The sequence below is a fragment of the Bos taurus genome, chromosome 8 (assembly GCF_002263795.3).
Source record: "Bos taurus isolate L1 Dominette 01449 registration number 42190680 breed Hereford chromosome 8, ARS-UCD2.0, whole genome shotgun sequence".
Taxonomy (NCBI): Eukaryota; Metazoa; Chordata; class Mammalia; order Artiodactyla; family Bovidae; genus Bos; species Bos taurus.
In genome coordinates, this window is record NC_037335.1 from 61,943,695 (window position 1) to 61,961,607 (window position 17,913).

Sequence of the window (17,913 nt, forward strand, 5' to 3'; positions counted from 1 at the left end):
TACATGTCTAGTTTTCCAGCACTACTTATTGAAGAAACTGTCTTTCCTCCATTGTGTATTCTTGCCTCTTTCTCATAGATTAATTGACCATAGGTATGTGGGTTTATTTCTGGGCTCTCCATCCTGTTCCATTGGTCTGTGTGTGTTTTTGTGCCAGTACTATAGTGCTCTGATTATCGTAGCTTGGTAGTATAGTCTGAGGTCTGCCTTGGTGGCTCAGATGGTGAAGAATCTGCCTGCAATGCAGGCGACCTAAGTTCAATCCCTGGGTTGGGAAGATCCCCTGGAGGAGGGCATAGCAACCCACTGGTATTCTTGCATTGAGAATCCCCATGGACAGAGGAGCCTGGCAAGCTACAGTCCATGAGGTCGCAAAGAATCAGACACGAGGAGTGACTAAGCACAGCACAGTATAGTCAGAAAGCATGATTCTTCCACCTCTGTTCTTTGCTATTTGGAGTCTTTGTGTTTCCATACAAATTTTAAAATTATTTGTTCTAGTTCTGTGAAAAATGCCATTGGTATCTTGATACGGGTTGCATTGAATCTGTAGACTGCCTTGGGCAGTATGGTCATTTTAACAATAATAGTAGGTCTTCTATCCCAAGGACACATATCTTTCTATGTCGTCTTCTCATTTTCGGTTTCTTGCATCAGTGTATTATAGTTTTCTAAGTATAGGTCTTTTATCTCCTTAGGTAGGTTTATTCCTATGTATTTTATGCTCTTTGACATGATGGTAAATGGAATTGTTTCCTTAATTTCTCTTTCTGATAGTTCATTGTTAGCATATAGAACTGCAACAGATTTCTGTATATTTTGTATCCTGCAACTTTACCAAATTTGCTGATGTGCTCTAATAGTTTTCTGTGGTATCTTTAGGATTTTCTGTTATGTAGTATCATGTCATCTGCAAGCAGTGAGTTTTACTTTTTCCTTTCTTATTTGGAGTCCTTTTATTTCTTTTTCATCTCTAATTGCCGTGGATAGGACTTCAGAATGGACATCCTTGTTTTGTTTCTGGTCTTAACGCATTATTGACTGGGGGATTTTTGCAGAAACTAATGCCTGTGGCTGGCAATTTGTTATGTAAATGAATATTGAAATGTCTCTGATAAATAATTTTGGGATAACAGAAGACATATTGATACGTCTCTGATCAATAATGTGGTAAAAGGAAATGCCCTCAGCTTTTCACCATTGAGTATGATGTTGTGGCTTTGTCATATATTGCCTTATATTAAGCCAGATTCCCTCTATACCTGCTTTCTGGAGAGTTTTTAATCATAAATGGATGCTGAACTTTATCAAAAGATTTGTTTGCATATGTTGAGATGATCATATGGTGTTTATTCTTCAATTTCTTAAGGTGGTTTATCATACTCATTGATTTGTGGATATTGAAAAATCTTTGCATCCCTGGGATAAAATCTGACTTGATCATGTTGTATGATCCTCTTCATATTGTTGGATTTAGTTTGCTAATATTTTGTTGAGGCTTTTTGCATCTGTGTTTATCAGTGATACTGGCCTGTAATTACTATGTGCATGTGATATCTTTGACTGGTTTTGGTATCAGGGAACTCATAGAATGAGTTGGAGAGTGTTCCTTCCTCTGCAGTTTTTTAGAATAGTTTGAGAAGGATAGATTTTAACTCTTCCCTAAATGTTTGGTAGAATTCACCTGGGAAGCCATTTGGTCCTGGACTTCGGTTTGTGGGGAGTTTTTATTTTTATTTTTAAGTTTTAAAATATTTATTAATTTATTTACTTGGCTGTGCCATGTGGCTTTCAGGATCTTAGTTCCCCATCCAGGGATGGAACCTGGCCCTCAGCAGTGAAAGCAGAGTTCTAACTACTGTGTCATTAGGGAATTCCCTGTGAGGACTTTTTAAATTACTGATTGAATTTTATTACTGATAATTGATCTGTTGGTATTTTCTATTTCTTCCTGGTTTAATCTTGGTTCAAGACTGTACCTTTTAAAGAATTTTTCCATTTCTTCTTCGTTGTCCTAGAAGTGAGTTATTTGGGGAATGCCTTTGAATTAATTGGGCTTTCCTGGTGGCTCAATTGGTAAAGAATCTGCCTGCAATGCAGGAGACCCAGATTAGATCCCTGGGTCAGGAAGATCCCCTGGAGAAGGGAATGACAACTCTCTCCAGTATTCTTGCCTGGAGAATTTCATGGACAGAGGACCCTGTGGGCTATAGTCCATGGGGTCACAAAGAGTAGGACACAACTGAGTGACTAAACACTTTCACTTTCACTTTGAATTGATTTTGTATATGTAAATATATTTTAAAGAGAAATGTACACTAAATAGAAAGCGATGTTATTTGTAACAAAGTAAATATTTGTCATAATTTTGAACACTTTATGCTTAACATGTTTCACCTGCAATTAAGTATTCAAAATCTCCTTGTCTCCTATTGTCTCTTACCATTTGTGTTTCCTATATAGATTCTAAAATTCATTTTCTCTAGCATTGTTCTCTAAACACCCACCTCTATTCCTGGTTTTCAATAAAATAATTTAACACAAGTAGATAAAATTACAACATGGTCCTCATTAACTCCTTGTATCCTGTGGTTATGTAAAGTATACTTACTACTGTTATATATTAGAATCACTGGGTTTGTACAGTAAGTTTGTAGTCCTTTTTTGGTTTGTTTTCTTGATTAGGTAACAGCAGTTTTCTTTAATAAGAGATTAAATAAACCAGTTTTTCTTTTCTGCTTTGTAGATTTCTTGATAACCGGTTGTTTGCCACCTGTTCTGATGACACTACAATAGCCCTATGGGATCTGAGAAAACTGAACACGAAAGTATGCACTTTACATGGTCACACTAGCTGGGTGAAGAACATCGAATATGATACTAATACAAGACTCTTAGTAACGTCAGGATTTGATGGAAATGTCATTATTTGGGACACCAACAGGTTTGTGAACAGGAGACTATGTTAGGATTATGAACAACAAAAAAATGATTTTAAAATGGTAAAAAAAAAACTCGGTGTTCTGTCTTAGCTCTCATGTTTCTTTAGAAGAAAGAAACTGGCTTTGGGAAAAACAGTCAGAACGTGATTCTATCTTTAGTTCCTTGCAGTTAGTCATATATCGTGACTAAAAAACTTGGAGAAAATTATATGGAAAAAAAAACCAAGTACCAAATACTTAACCAAAACCAAGTTAATGATGAAAACTGGTTTATAAGATGAGTTTCCTGAATTTAAGGAAAAATATTTTGTTATTTCCTTTGTGGAACTGAAATGTTTTCCTTTGATCCTTCAATTCTAAATCTATTTTGTAAATTTTGAAGTTTGTTTTCATGCATTAAAAGAGTAGTTTCTCAGAGTGGTACTGATGTTAGGGGAATGTTTAGACATAATGTGTGGTGCAGTTTTAGTTGTCACTACAGGAGAAGAAAAGAGGATTTCCATTCACATTTAGTCAGCAGAGATCAGAGTTTGTAAACATCCTGTGGTGCGTGGGGTAGTTTTCACAGTGGGCTAGTCATCCCATCTAAGTTGTCACTAAAACACTTCAATAGAATATCTCCTGATAGAGAACTGAAAGAGTTGAAGTTTCGGAAATAATTATAAGTTTCTGAAATATTCTTTTTAGAGCTCATATGTAAAACTAGGGGAATATTCTTAAAGATTTCTAGTTATGCATAGTGTTTGAGCCAAGCATAGAGCTACTGATTATCTTTAAGACAAGCATCCTGTTTAAACTTAGAACTAATTATTTTTTAATTTAGAAGATTTTAATGTTATTAATAACCTTGACTTAGTTGGCAGATGTAGAATTCTGCTGCCAAATAGTGAATACATCCTCTGAAGCAGAGTTTGAACATGTACAAAAATTGAGTGTGTTCTGGACTACAAAGTACGTCTCAACCAGTAACAAAGAATTGTTATCACACAAATCTTTTCTCTGATCTCAGTATAGTTTAAATAACTACAGGTAAATTAAAATTCCAAGGTTTGGAGACTTATAAACTTATGTCCTAAATAATTGATGGGTCAAAGAAAAAAATCATAGTGAAGTCAAAAGATAGACTAAAAATTAATGAACTAAGCATCTTACTCAAAAAAGATAATAAATCTGATGAAAGTAGATATATAGAAATGATTAAGATAAAAGCAGAAATTAATGAAACAAAATGAAAGTACAATAAAGATTTTTTTAAAAGCTTGTTCTCTGGTAAGATACATTAAGGAAAAAAGAGAGATGACACAATCTTAACAATGAGAGACAATAAAAAATACAATATAAAGTAAAATAATAAGGTCACTTTTATGCCAATATACTTGAAAACTTTGATGAAACTGACAGATTACCCCCAAAAATACACCTTTGCAAAAGTGATCAAGAAAGAAATAGAAAAAAATAGACATTACCAGGACAGATATTTAACCATTATGCACTGGTTCAGCTGAAAAGGTTGTTAAAAGATTGAATTTCTTCCAAACTAACTAATAGATAGTTACTGTCATGAATCATCCTCAGGTGTCATATCCTAGCACCTCTGGGTACCCACAAACCTCTCTAGAGATACCTCCCTCAAGATCTCTCTTTATGATCCAGTAGCTGAAGTCACTCTTACATAGTAAACTAATTACAGGATTCAGTTCCAGCACTGAAACTCTGAAACTCAGGATCCAATTCCAGCATCAACTCTGGCTAGTTTTCATGTAGGGCTGGTTATTTAAATATTCTGAGCATAACCTCTGCTTTAACCATTAGAGAAATGAAAGAAAAAAAGTCAATTAAAACATAGCTACTAATTAAACAGCAGCATGTCAGTTTTACAGGTGACTTCTACCAAATATTACAAGAAACAGAACATTCCAATTTTATTAAACTGTCCAGATTGCAGAAAAATGGAATTCTCCTTACCTTAGGTATGAAGCTGGTATGACGTTGATACTTGAATTCAGAATGAAAGTTCAGTCTGTAATATGAATGTAGATGTGAATATTCTAAAAAAAAAAAAAAATGATTCTGTAACAAATTAATCAAAATAATCATGACCACTTTGGGTTTATTCTAGAAATGAAAAGATGATTTATCAGTAGAAATTCTGTTAGTATAATTTATCCCATTAACAAATTAAATAGATAAATCCTTATGACTGTATCAGCTGAAGAATAAAATTCAACAATCATTCATAATTAAAAGAGACATCATTACCAACCTTACAGAAATTAAAAGGATTAAAAAGGAATATGTGCTTACTCACTCAGTTGTATCCTACTCTTTGTGACCCTTTGGATTGTAGCCCACCAGGCTCTTCTGTCCATGGGATTTTCCCAGCAAGAATACTAGAGTGCATTGCCATTTCCTCCTCCAGGGGATCTTCCCAACCCAGGGACTGAACCCATGACTCCTGTGTGTCCTGCACTGTAGGTGGATTCTTCACCCACTTAGCCATCAGGGAAGCCCCACAAAAGAACACAATGAACAACTTTATGGCAACAAATTAGACAACTTTGATAAACAAATACCTGCAGAATCACAAATTATTTAACTCAAGAGCAAACAAAATCTCTAGACCTATTGACCTATATAGCAAGTAAAGAAATTGTATTGGCAATTTAAAAATCTTCCCACAATGAAAAGCCCAGACTTGTAAGTCTTCACTCATGAAGTTTGGTGAATTTTACCAGACATTTACAGAATAAATGATATCAATCTTTCACAGTCTTACAGAAAATAGAGAGGAAGGGAGAGCACTTACCAACTCATTTTATGAGGCTAGTATTACTCTGATACAAACCCAGACAAACATCGTAAGAATAGAAAACTACAGACCAATATCCTTCTCCTGATAGTTTGATAAAAATTCTCAACAAAATATTAGCAAATCTAACCTAGCAACATATATAAGGGATTATATGTCACAACCAGTGGAATTTATTCCAGGATATAGATAGGGTTGGTTAAACATCTAAAAATCAATTTGTGTAATGTATTAATAAAGGTCAAAGTCCATATATATGATCATCCAAAGGCAGAAAAAACACAAGACAAAATCCAATACCCATCTGTGATAAAACTAGGTAAGAAGGAACTTTTTCAGCTTGATAAAGGACAGCTATAAAAAGCCTATAGCTCAAATCATACTCGGTGTTGAAAGACTAAAAACACCCCCACTAAGACTGGGAACAAGGCAAGGATGCGTACTCTCACCACTTTTATACAACATCTTACTGGATATGCACTGAGTACATTCAGACAAAAATAACAGGCATTTAGATTGGAAAGAAAAGTAAAATTATCTATATATAAGATATGATCTTATATATTAAAAATCTTGAATTCACAAAACTACTAGAACTAATAAGTTCGCCAAGGTCATAAAATAGGATTCATATATAAAACTATATTTCTGTTCATGAGCAATGAACAGTCCAAAAAAGAATAAAAAGAAAAATTTCACTCATAATAGCATCAAAAAGAATAAAATATAAGATATAAATGAATGGAGAGACCATTTCATGCTCATGGATCTCAATATCATTAAGATGGCAATTCTCTCAAATTAGTATATAGATTCAGTGCAATCCCTATCAACTCTAGCTGCCTTTTTTTTTTGGACAAATTGTCAAACCAATTCTAAAATTTTTATGGAAATAGAAATAACCCAGAATAACCAAAACAATCTTCAAAAGGAAGAATGAATTTGGAAAATTCACACTTTCTGATTTCAGAAATTTCTACGGAGCCATAGTAATCAAGGCAAGGTGGTACTGGCATAGGATAGAAATCTAACATAAGGGAACAAAATTGAGAGTCCAGAAATCAATCCTTATATTTATGATCAGCTGATTTTCAGCAAAGGTGCTAAGGTAATTCAGTGGTTCAGGAAAAGATAGTCTGTTCAACAAATGATATGAGCAACCAGATACCCACATGCAAAGAGATGAATTTAGACCATTATCTCACATCACAGAAATGAATTCAAAATGGATTTCAACCTGAACATAAGAGCTGAAACTATATAACTCTTAGAAGAAAACATGTGAGTGAATTTTCATATAACACCAAACTGATTTTAAAAATTGATAAAATGGACTTCATTAAAGTTAAAAAGCTTTGTACATCAAATGACACTAAGAAAGTGAAAAGAAGTATTACAGAATGGGATAGCATATTTGTAGATCACATTTACTAAAGGATTTGTATCCAGAATGTATAAAGAACACTTCCAGCTCACTTGTATGTATTACAAATAACCCACTTTAAAAATAGGTGAGATATTTACATAGACATTTCACCAAGGGCAATGTACAAATGATTAATAAGCACCTGAATAGATGTATGACGTCATTAGTCTTAAAGGAAATGCAAATTAAAACCAAAATAAGATACCACTTCATATTCAATAAGATAGCTTTAACAAAAAAGACAGCAACAAATACTGGCAAGAATATGAAGAAACCAGAATCTCACATATTGCTTGTAGGAAAATAAAATGATACAGCCATTTTAGAAAACAGTTTGACAGCTTCTTAAAATGTTAAACACAAGAGTTGCCATATGATCTAGCAATTCCACTTCTAGGTATCTACCCAAGAGAAATGAATACATATGTTTGCACAAAGAATGCTTATAATAGTATTATTCATAATAGCAGAAGAAAATAGAACCAGTTCAAATACTTATAAACTGGTAAAATGATGAACAACATGTGATGATATATTTATACAGTAGAATACTATGTGATAATGAACAAAGTACTGTTAGGTGCTACAATGTCAAAGAACCCCAGAAAAGTTAAGTGAAAAAGCTAAACCAGAAGACAATTTACTGTATGATTCTATTTATATACAGTGTCAACAACAGGCAGATCTGTAGAGATAGGAAATAGTACTGGTTGCCTGTGGCTGGGAGTCGGAAAGGGAGTAACTGCTAATGGGGAAGAGGGATTTTTAAAGTGATGAAAATGTTCTAAAATTGGGTTATATTGATTACACAATTCGGTAAATTTACTAAAAAATAAATCATTTAATTGTACACTTAAAATGAATTGAGTTTTATGGTATGAAATTATACCATGATAAAACTGTTTAAAACAGTCTGTTAATTAACTAGACATAGAAGGAAACCCATTAAAAGTATGCACTAAAAACCTATAGCACATTTTGAAATGGTCAAATTTTAGAAGTTTTCTCTCTAAAATCAGGAAGGAAAACATACTTGCTATTACTATTACTGTTCACTATTGTTTTAGTGTGGAGGGAGGCAGGGTCCTAGTTGGTGCAGTAAAATAAATAAGGATTGTAATATATAAGGATTGGAAAAGAAAAAAATGAAACAGCATTCACAGATGATATGATTGTCTATATCAGGGGCTGGCAAACTTTCTATAAAGGACTGTGGAATAAATATTTTAGATTTTGTGTGTTCTACTGGGGCTTCCCAGGTGGCGCTGGTGGTAAAGAACCTGCCTGCCAATGCAGAAGACTTAAGAGATGCAGGTTCGACCCCTGGGTTGGGAAGATCCCCTGGAGGAGGAAATGGCAACCCACTGCAGTATTCTTGCCTGGAGAATCCCATGGACAGAGCAGCCTGGTGGACTACAGCCCATGAGGTCACAAAGAGTCAGACAAGTGAAGTGACTTAGCATGCACACACGTTCTATTGTCTCTGAGCAGTCATAGATAATACATGAATGAGTATGGCTGTGTTCCAACAAACTTTGTATATAGAAACAGGCAATGAGAACTTCCCTGGTGGTACAGTGGATAACAATCTGCCTGCCATTGTAGGGGACGTGAGTTCAACCCCTGGTCCAGGAAGATTCCACATGCCACAGAGCAACTAAGCCTATGCACCACACTACTGAGCCCAAGTGCCAGAACTACTGAAGCCCATGCGCCTACTGCCTGTGCTCTGCAACAATAAAAGCCACCACAATGAGAAGCCCCTGCTCGCTGCAGCTAGAGAAAGCCCATGTGCAGCAGTGAAGACCCCTAATAAAATATAATAAATTAATAAATAAAAAAAAAGTAATCCAGATTTTGCCCATAGGCCTCAGTTTTTAGACACGTGGACTAGATAGAAAACCCTGGAAATTCTACTGACAAATTATTAGAATCAGAGTTAACTACAATAGTTGATATAAGGTCAAAATATAAAAATCAATAGTGTTCCTATACATAACTTTAAATAATTAAAAATTTTTAAGTACATAATTTTAATAATTAAAAATATTAGCTGGGGACTTCCCTGATGGTCCAGTGTAAGGGGCATAGTAGGTTCAATCCCTGGTCGGGGAACTAAGATCCTGTATGCCATGTAGTATGGCCAAATTAAATAAATAAAATACTCTTAAAAATTTTAGTTGGTACACAGGAATAAATTACTGCAGAAGATTTATATAACCATTATGGAGAAAACTAAAATTTTATTTAAGTTATTATAAGACCTGAATAGAGTCTGTGAATGATAAGATTCCTCTAAAATACAAACAAATTTTAAATGAAGGGTATAAACTCGTAAGATGGGGAAACAGGAAAGAAAGCAATGACAATAAAATTTTAAAATCTGGAAAGCAGGAGGATGAGTGGCAACCATCTTAGCAACTTACTTAATAATAAGTACAAGAAAGTTGAATCCTAAACTAGCAGTGGAAAACATTAAGAACTTAAGACAGTTTATACAAAATCCTCAAAAATCACAAGAACTGGCAACTCTGGGTACTGTGTAGTAGAAAGGGTAGCTAAAATAAGGATTTAAATGAAAGATATTTAAGGATTTATATCTCTTCCCTTAATCCATACTGCTGGATGATTTACCTCCTCTATGTCAGCAGAAATCTTAAATCTTATTCTCTAAAGAGGGTAAAATAGAAATCTCTCTATATTAAAGGATGCCAGACACAGTTGAAGGCTTTGAGTACCTGACCAAAATCAGGGGGACTAAATGACCATATGCACACTGAATACTGAATTCAGATATCCTGAGAGTTCTTTCAGCTATTGAACTAAAGATACTGACATCAGAAGTTCCTCAAAAAATGGCTTCCTTTTTTGAAGCCTGCCCTTGCACTTAGAGTTCCCAGTCACTTTTTTAGTTCCCCACTCTTAACTATGAGCAGATAGTCAAAAGATAATCAGACATTTGACAGACGTGTCTTAATAGAAAGACCTAAACAAACGGGGAGATATTTTGGAAAAAGTAGAGACTACATAAGGAGAAGACGACTTAAATTTTAGAAAAACTCTCAGATAAGAAAAGACATTGCATGCTTGAAGTGCTGCATGCTGACTGAAGGATGCAACAAGGGGAGAGAAACAGGAGACTTAAAGTATTGGTATTGATACTTCTTAACATGGGTGGTGAGTTACAGATGTTCACTTTTCTCTAAACTCTACAAGTACTTTATGTACTTTTCTGTAAGGATGATACATTTCACAGTTTTAAAAATAAAAAGGAAATAAAATGGGGAATAAAAAATATTAGGCAAGGAATAAAAATGTATCCAAAAGATCATGCAGATTTGAAATAAAGCCAAATAGAACTTAAAGAAGTAAAAAAAAAAAAAAAAAAAAAGTACTGTTGAAATTTATAAAAACAAGTAGCAGAAACAGTTTATACAACAGATTAATATAGATACTGAAAAATTACCCAGAAGGCAATATATGGAGATGAGGAGATAGCAAACATGAAAAAGCAGTTATGAGACAAGAGTCTCATGGGAATGTTTCAAGTATCTATTTAGAACTCCAAAAGAATTTAGAAATAGGTGAGAGGCAACATTGGAATAATGACAGAAAATCCTCCAGAATATATGAACAATTTGAATCTTAAGATTTAGAAAGTCAACCGAATCTCAGTGAAGATCAATAATAAGAAATCAACATTTCCAAACGTCAGAGTGAAACTGCAATACTCCAAAGACAAGGGAAGATTAGTCAAAGGAAAAAAAAAAATATCCAAAGTAACAATTCAACTGATAACAGACTTTAAAATAACAACAATGGAAGCCAGAACTCAATGAAATATTATCCTATTTAGAAAGAAATAACTATCAACCCTTATAGGCTCAGCTGAACCTTTAATCAAAAAGAGTGAAATAAAGATTTTTCAGAGCAATAAAAAGAGTTTTCCTCAACCAAGTTTTACTTAATATACATGAGAAAGAAAGAATAATCTTTTTTAAAAAAGTTAAAGAGATGGAAGAAGGAATGGGGAGCAAAAATTTTTCATCTGTATAAGTCTGAGTATACATTGAGTGTAAATTCTAGTTGGAAGGGCAAAAATAGGACTATCACTGAATGTTTATGATAACTAGGTTTTGTTGGTTTGATTTCTTCTGTAGGTGTACAGAAGATGGATGTCCACATAAGAAATTCTTTCACACACGTTTTCTTATGCGGATGAGATTAACACCAGATTGTTCCAAAATGTTGATCTCAACGTCCTCTGGATATCTCTTGATTTTGCATGATCTTGACTTAACCAAGTCTTTAGAAGTAGGCAGCTATCCCATTTTGAGGGCAAGAAGAACAACATCAAGTTCAGGTAAGCTTTCCTTTTTTGATTAAAAGAAAGAGTTTTCTAAATAATCTCAGATGTGGAGATGGTATATGTTTCTATTTTGAGAATGATAACAGGAAGAAGGGAAGAAAATTAAAAGACATTCTTTGGAAAGTTCAGTGAGAGCTTTTTTCCCAAAGAAGTATAATGATCTACATGTATCTTTGATGTAGTATTAGTTTGTACCTCACAAATTATCTAGGAAGAATAACTTCAAACTCTAAAAAAAAATATTTTAGCCCTCTGCTAGCCAGAAAATTTTCATCAGTGTTTGTAAATCATCATTATCTCAAATACTAGTGATAGCCCAAAGTACTGTCAATCTTTTTAAGTCTTTCTGATAAATTGGCATTTAAAATCAGCTTCAAATGGTTGGAATCTTTCTCTGTGCATGTGGCCACTTTTGAGGATCTTTGGGAATGCATAGGCCTCATTGTATTGCAGTTGCCTAATTTCATTGCTGAAAGTAGAAATTTAAGTTTTACCAGCTTATTTGCAAGCAAGAGATTCATTAACATGTAAGTGCAGTCCTTTTAATTTCAGAATTTGTTAGGTTAAACATTAATAATCAACTTAAGCTTAGTGAGAAGTAGTGATTTAGGAGATCTAGTTGGCATGTTTTGCTTAAAAACCAAGAAGGTTTTCTGTCTTTTAAAGGTAATTCTGATACTTAATACCATCAAAAGAAATTAGATTAATAAGAAGTCCCCACAGATGTGTGGGGCTACAAGAAAAGTGTGACATAGAGACTGCTGTTTGGAGTAGTACATCAGACTCCCCTATCTGATATTCATTTTATTTTCTCAGATTTCAATATTATGTTTGTATTGCATTTCAAAGATAGTATTCACATAATTTCAATAAGCATGATAGAAGTTGTTGCTATGCTTTAAGGAAGATCTGTTCGTGTTCTCAGTAATGGGCCTGTTGTTTGGATGCTATTCTAACATAAAACAACAGACTGAGCAGCTCAGTTTTCATTCATGCTGAATTTTCTTATTCCATTTCACTACAGAAATAATGGGGAACCTAAGATGTTGGAGAAGGAAATGGCAACCCACTCCAGTATTCTTGCCTGGAAAATCCCATGGATGGAGGAGCCTGGTAGGCTATAGTCCATGGGGTCGCGAAAAGTCAGACATGACTGAGCGACTTCACTTTCACTTTTCAAAGATGTTCCTGTGTTTATTTGGTTTTTCATTTTTATTTCACTTAAGTCATTGGTGTAAAGAATTTTAGAAAGCGACTAAGCCTTGGAATGGATAGGACATTCCAAAGAAACATCTTGCCCACCTCAATCTTAGTTATTTATAGACCACTTTTAGGCGGGTATGTAGTTGCCAAGATGAACTTTAAAAATATGTTTCAAGTAGATTATTTAAAAGTTGAGACACTACCAGAATTCACTGTTGGAATGTTTTGTATTTTCAAGATCTTACCACTTTGTCGAGTTCGTCTGGTCCTAGAGTTTCTGGTTCACCTTGTCATCACAGTGATTCTAATTCATCTTCTGAGAAACACATGTCACGCACCTCACAAAGAGAAGGTAGGTTAGAAGTTGGATTTAATAATCTTGTATATAGATGCTAAAATAGCTTTCTTTGGTTTGATTTTAATCTTTAAAAATAAAAGCCAATAGAGATGAGGTTTTTCCTTGCCCCTCAATAATCATTTTCAAAAAGCTAACCAGGGAATTCCCTGGTGGTTCAATGGTTAAGACTCTGCACTTCCACTGCAGGGGGCACAGGTTTCATCCCTCGTCAAGGAACTAAGATCCCATATGTCCCTCATTGTGGCCAAAAAACAAACAAAACCCCACAAAGCTAACCAGAGTCTCTAGGTTGAATATCATGGGCTTAAATTTTTGTTGGAATTTGAATTTTGGTTTTACTTCCTGGATTTAAGTTTGGTCCTGTTTGGAGAGAGAATAGTTGGGAAATACAGACTCCAATTAAGATTGTAACAAATTAAATGAGAGAGTGCATCATGAAAAATGCTGGGCTGGATGAATCACAAGCTGGAATCAAGATTGCTGGGAGAAATATCAACAGCTTCAGATAATGCAGATGATACCACCCTGATGGCAGAAATTGAAGAGGAACTAAAGAGCCTCTTGAGGAAGGTGAAAGAGGAGAGTGAAAAAACTGGCTTAAAACTCAACATTCAGAAAATGAAGATCATGGCATTTGATCTCATCACTTTACAGCAAATAGATGGGAAAAAATGGAAACAGTGGCAGATTTTATTTTCTTGGGCTCCAAAATCACTGCGGATGGTGACTGCAGCCATGAAGTTGGAAGACGCTTGCTCCTTAGAATAAAAGCTGACAAACCTAGATAGCATATTAAAAAGCAGAGACATTACTTTTCCAATAAAGGTCCATATAGTCAAAGCTATGGTTTTTCCAGTAGTGATGTACAGATCTACAGTGATGTGAGTAGGACCATAAAGAAGATTGAGCACCAAAGAATATGCTTTTGAACTGTGGTGCTCGAGAAGACTCGAGTCCCTTGGACAGCAAGGAGATGAAACCAGTCAATCTTAAAGGAAATCAAGCCCAAATAGTCACTGGAAGGACTGGTGCCTGAAGATGAAGCTCCAGTACTTTGGCCACCTGATGGGACAAGCCGACTCACTGGAAAATACCCTGATGCTGGGAAAGATTGAGGGCAGGAGGACAAGGGGGTGAAAGAGGATTAGATGGATGGACAGCATCATTGACTCCATGGACATGAGTTTGAACAAACTCTGGGAGAGACTAAAGGACAGGGAAGCCTGGTCCGCTGCAGTCCCTGGGGTTGCAAAGAGTTGGACATGACTTAGCAACTGAGTAACAACAATGGATCTGATAGTGCTATATAATATATAATATAAAGGGATGATTTATCAGGTGCTTGTGAAAGTCGCCTGGTTCCAGCCCGGTAGGCTTTTTGCTCTGCTGTTTCCTTACCTCAACAATGCCTGGCAGCCTCACAGGGGTTGTGGGATAAAGTGAGATACAGTGTGGCCCCACTTAGCTTTTGCCAGTTTTTTCCCAGCCAGTCTGGTAGAACTGTCTGGTTAATCTAGCCTATCTACCCCTCAATTGAAATGCTTTCTATCTAGCAAATTTCACTTACCATCCCTCTCCATACTAACCCACATTTGAGGTCTTTCAGCACTTTTTATTTGTTCTCCTCTTGGTAGTCTGATGGCTAGATACAGGTTTTGTTTTTGTTTTGGTAGTTTTGGGTCACCTTTTGGAGATATCTTGTACCTAGAAATTTAGAGGAGAGACCTTACATTAGACTTCTAATTAAGGTTTTTCCTGGGTGGCCTTACCTGGTAAATGCCTATTTAATTACTTGATTACTTTTTATGGCTACTTCCAAGAATGGTTTGAGAGTCTTTCCTAACCTAACCTATTGACTATCCATCATCTGGTCCTCTGAATATTAAAGACTATGCTGTCTCATTTTAAGGTTAAATATTCTCCTCTTAGAGATTTATGCCTGGATATGTAATATTTCTCCTGTGGATTTTTAGGGATGTAGCACAAATAAAAGTAGAGTAACTGATCCAAGTGTAATTAGAGAGGCCCTTGACCCTCCAGTCTTGCTGCCCCATCTCCACTCTGACCCTGTATGGTTCCTCCCTTTAGCCAGCTCTTAAGCAACCTCCAAGGAGCAGAGACTCAAAAACCACTGCTTACCTATTCAGAATGAGTTTCTTTTCTGCTTTGGTTATAGATTTTCAAAATTAATTCTTAAAATAGGATTTTTTCCCCCTAAAATTGTTGTTAAAGTTTAATCACATGGGAAATTACTTATATATAATTTGGTTGTAACTGCAGTTTAGAACATAACAGGTTTTTGTCAGTGCAGTAATCTAAAGGGAAGCTTTTAAAAGAAGAGACCACATCAAAGTGAGAAATAATTCACAAAGGGTCTGACAGAGGCAGTTCATTATTTTTAAATTAACTCCTCAGAGAAGGCAATGGCACCCCACTCCAGTACTCTTGCCTGGAAAATCCCATGGACGGAGGAACCTGGTAGGCTGCAGTCCATGGGGTCGCTAAGAGTCAGACACGACTGAGCGACTTCACTTTTATCTTTCACTTTCATACATTGGAGAAGGAAATGGCAACCCACTCCAGTGTTCTTGCCTGGAGAATCCCAGGGATGGGGGAGCCTGGTGGGCTGCCGTCTACAGGGTTGCACAGAGTTGGACACAACTGAAGCGACTTAGCAGCAGCATAGGCACAGAATTTTTGAAATATTTCTCTTGGTATTAAATTTCGAAGTTGCTTCCTTACAATGTTTATGAAAGTGATTTTCCACATATTCAGGGACATGACATACTCCCATTTGTAACAATGGCTCACTACAGCAGTCACTTTCATCAGTGGCTAGGTAGAAAGAAATGATGGCCATAGCAGAGTACCAGGAATATGTACAGTTGGCAGTATCTCCCACCCCTTGTCTTGACATGTCTCTGTGTGAGTTGTCCTCTCTTACCTCCAAAATTATAGGTCAACTTATTGTTTATGGTACTATCCTAGGGGCTGTAAGTCCTGCTCCTTACATACATCTTTAATCTACATTAAGGCAGTCGTCATGGCTTCCAAGTATTTCTCTGGACTAGAGAGCACCAGGTCTTCTGAGATGAGAATTGTTATCTTTTACTTTTCCAGACTCCTTTCATACCACATAACTTTTGATTCTTATATAGCTTTCTGAGATGCAGATTCAAATCAAAAGGACACCTAGTCAGCTTTACTGCCGTGTGTGTGTGTGTGTGTGTGTGTGTGTGTGTGTGTGTGTGTGTGTTAGTCTCTCAGTCATGTCCGACTCTTTGCAACCCCATGGACTGTAGCCCACCAGGCTCCTTTGTCCGTGGGATTCTTCAGGCAAGAATACTGGAGTGGGTTGCCATTTCCTTCTCCATTACTGCCTTAGCCATAGATTACTGTTGATTCCTGCTGCAGGAACTTGGATTCTTTAGTTACTGTCATACCCTTTCCCCTACACCCACCTCCAGAAACATAGCCCATACACTGAAGGGCACCTCAGTGTATTTACATGTGGTAGCATAAAGGGCAGATGAAGAAATAAGGAAGCCCCGATGGGGTGGCTGCCAGAAATCAAAGCTTTGATGAGTTGCCTTAGTCTTTTAATAATACGAATTCCACATCCTAATATTCTTATATCTCAGGAATTTCACCACGAAATAGTCTTGAAGTCTTAACCCCTGAAGTTCCTGGTGAGAGAGACCGTGGAAACTGCATCACTTCCTTACAGCTGCACCCAAAAGGCTGGGCCACTCTTCTTCGGTGCTCAAGCAACACTGATGATCAGGAGGTACGGGGCAGCACCACTGCACCTTCAGCGGGGCTGACTGAACAAACTGCCATTGCCATGTGTGCTCATGGTGTCTTAATCCCTTCAAAATCCTTCTTCCTCCTCTCTGGCCTGGGTTTGGCAAGTGGGAGATACTTTAAACCAGTCATCAGCTCAGATTAAGCCCAGTTTAATTCTTGCCTCCTTCATCTCATTGTAAAAAACCTCTTACATAGTAAACCCAGGACTGAGCTAAGCTGACTAAATGGGAGGTTTTGCTAAGTCAATGGAGTATTACGAGTTTCTCTTTTTACAATGCAGGGGGCCAGGGTTTAATCCCTGGTCAGGGAACTAGACCCTACATGCCACAACTAATATCCTGCATACTGTAACTGAGACCCAGCACAGACAAAATACAAACAAAAAAAACAAAGCTTTGGGAAAGGAAGGGATTGAACTGATAACTAGGGGGAAAGGGGTTGTATGACCTTAGGATCCTCCTTACTCTGGAAAGCTAGTGTCTTCCAAGAATCTCACTAGCTTCAGAAGCCACAGCTAACAGGAGAGAAGAGTCTTCGAAGTGTGTAGGAGAGGTAGTGTAGGGCTTAGATATCTTAACCCTAAAATATCAAGATTGTTGTTACTGTCAGGGGAATTATTACTTTAGAAGTCACAGTAACCTTGGGGAATAAAATGCTTCAAAGTGTCACAGTACAGCAATAACCTTGATATGAATGTAGATAAGACAGTGTGGGGCCTACAGATTTTGTTAATTGGGAGAGGGGTAGCATTCATCTGGATGTTTTCTTGCAGCAGGGATGTAGCTGTGGCATTCTGTTGAGCCTTTGGGGGAAAGAAAGATTATCTGTAGCACTGTTTGGGGCTCTATAACTTTGTTTTTGAATTAATTTTAGTTGAAGTGTAGTTGCTGTACTGCATTTTATAAGTTACAGCTGACTACAGTTATTCACAATTTTTAAAGATGATACTCCATTTATGAGGCTCTGTAACTTTGACTTCGCTCTCTTCTCTCCCTCTAG

General features: G+C 36.3%; 1 protein-coding gene and 1 long non-coding RNA gene across 3 annotated transcripts in view; one reads left to right on the forward strand and one right to left on the reverse strand.

Annotated features, from left to right (window-relative positions):
• The window catches only part of LOC104969378 (uncharacterized), a 28,430-nt gene extending 15,347 nt beyond the window's left edge, over nt 1-13,083 (reverse strand). The window contains exons 1-2 of the long non-coding RNA XR_808376.4: nt 12,995-13,083; nt 4,908-4,990 (exon numbers count right to left, since the gene is read on the reverse strand). This is a non-coding gene — a long non-coding RNA (uncharacterized lncRNA). The remainder of the gene's footprint in view (nt 1-4,907; nt 4,991-12,994) is intronic.
• The window catches only part of DCAF10 (DDB1 and CUL4 associated factor 10), a 66,731-nt gene that overhangs the window by 32,922 nt on the left and 15,896 nt on the right, over nt 1-17,913 (forward strand). The window contains exons 3-6 of one of the 2 annotated variants that reach the window (XM_002689728.7): nt 2,747-2,944; nt 11,338-11,540; nt 12,988-13,101; nt 16,749-16,894. In XM_002689728.7, the coding sequence (XP_002689774.1) occupies nt 2,747-2,944; nt 11,338-11,540; nt 12,988-13,101; nt 16,749-16,894 (661 nt within the window). The remainder of the gene's footprint in view (nt 1-2,746; nt 2,945-11,337; nt 11,541-12,987; nt 13,102-16,748; nt 16,895-17,913) is intronic. The other variant, XM_059889476.1, reaches the window with a different exon arrangement.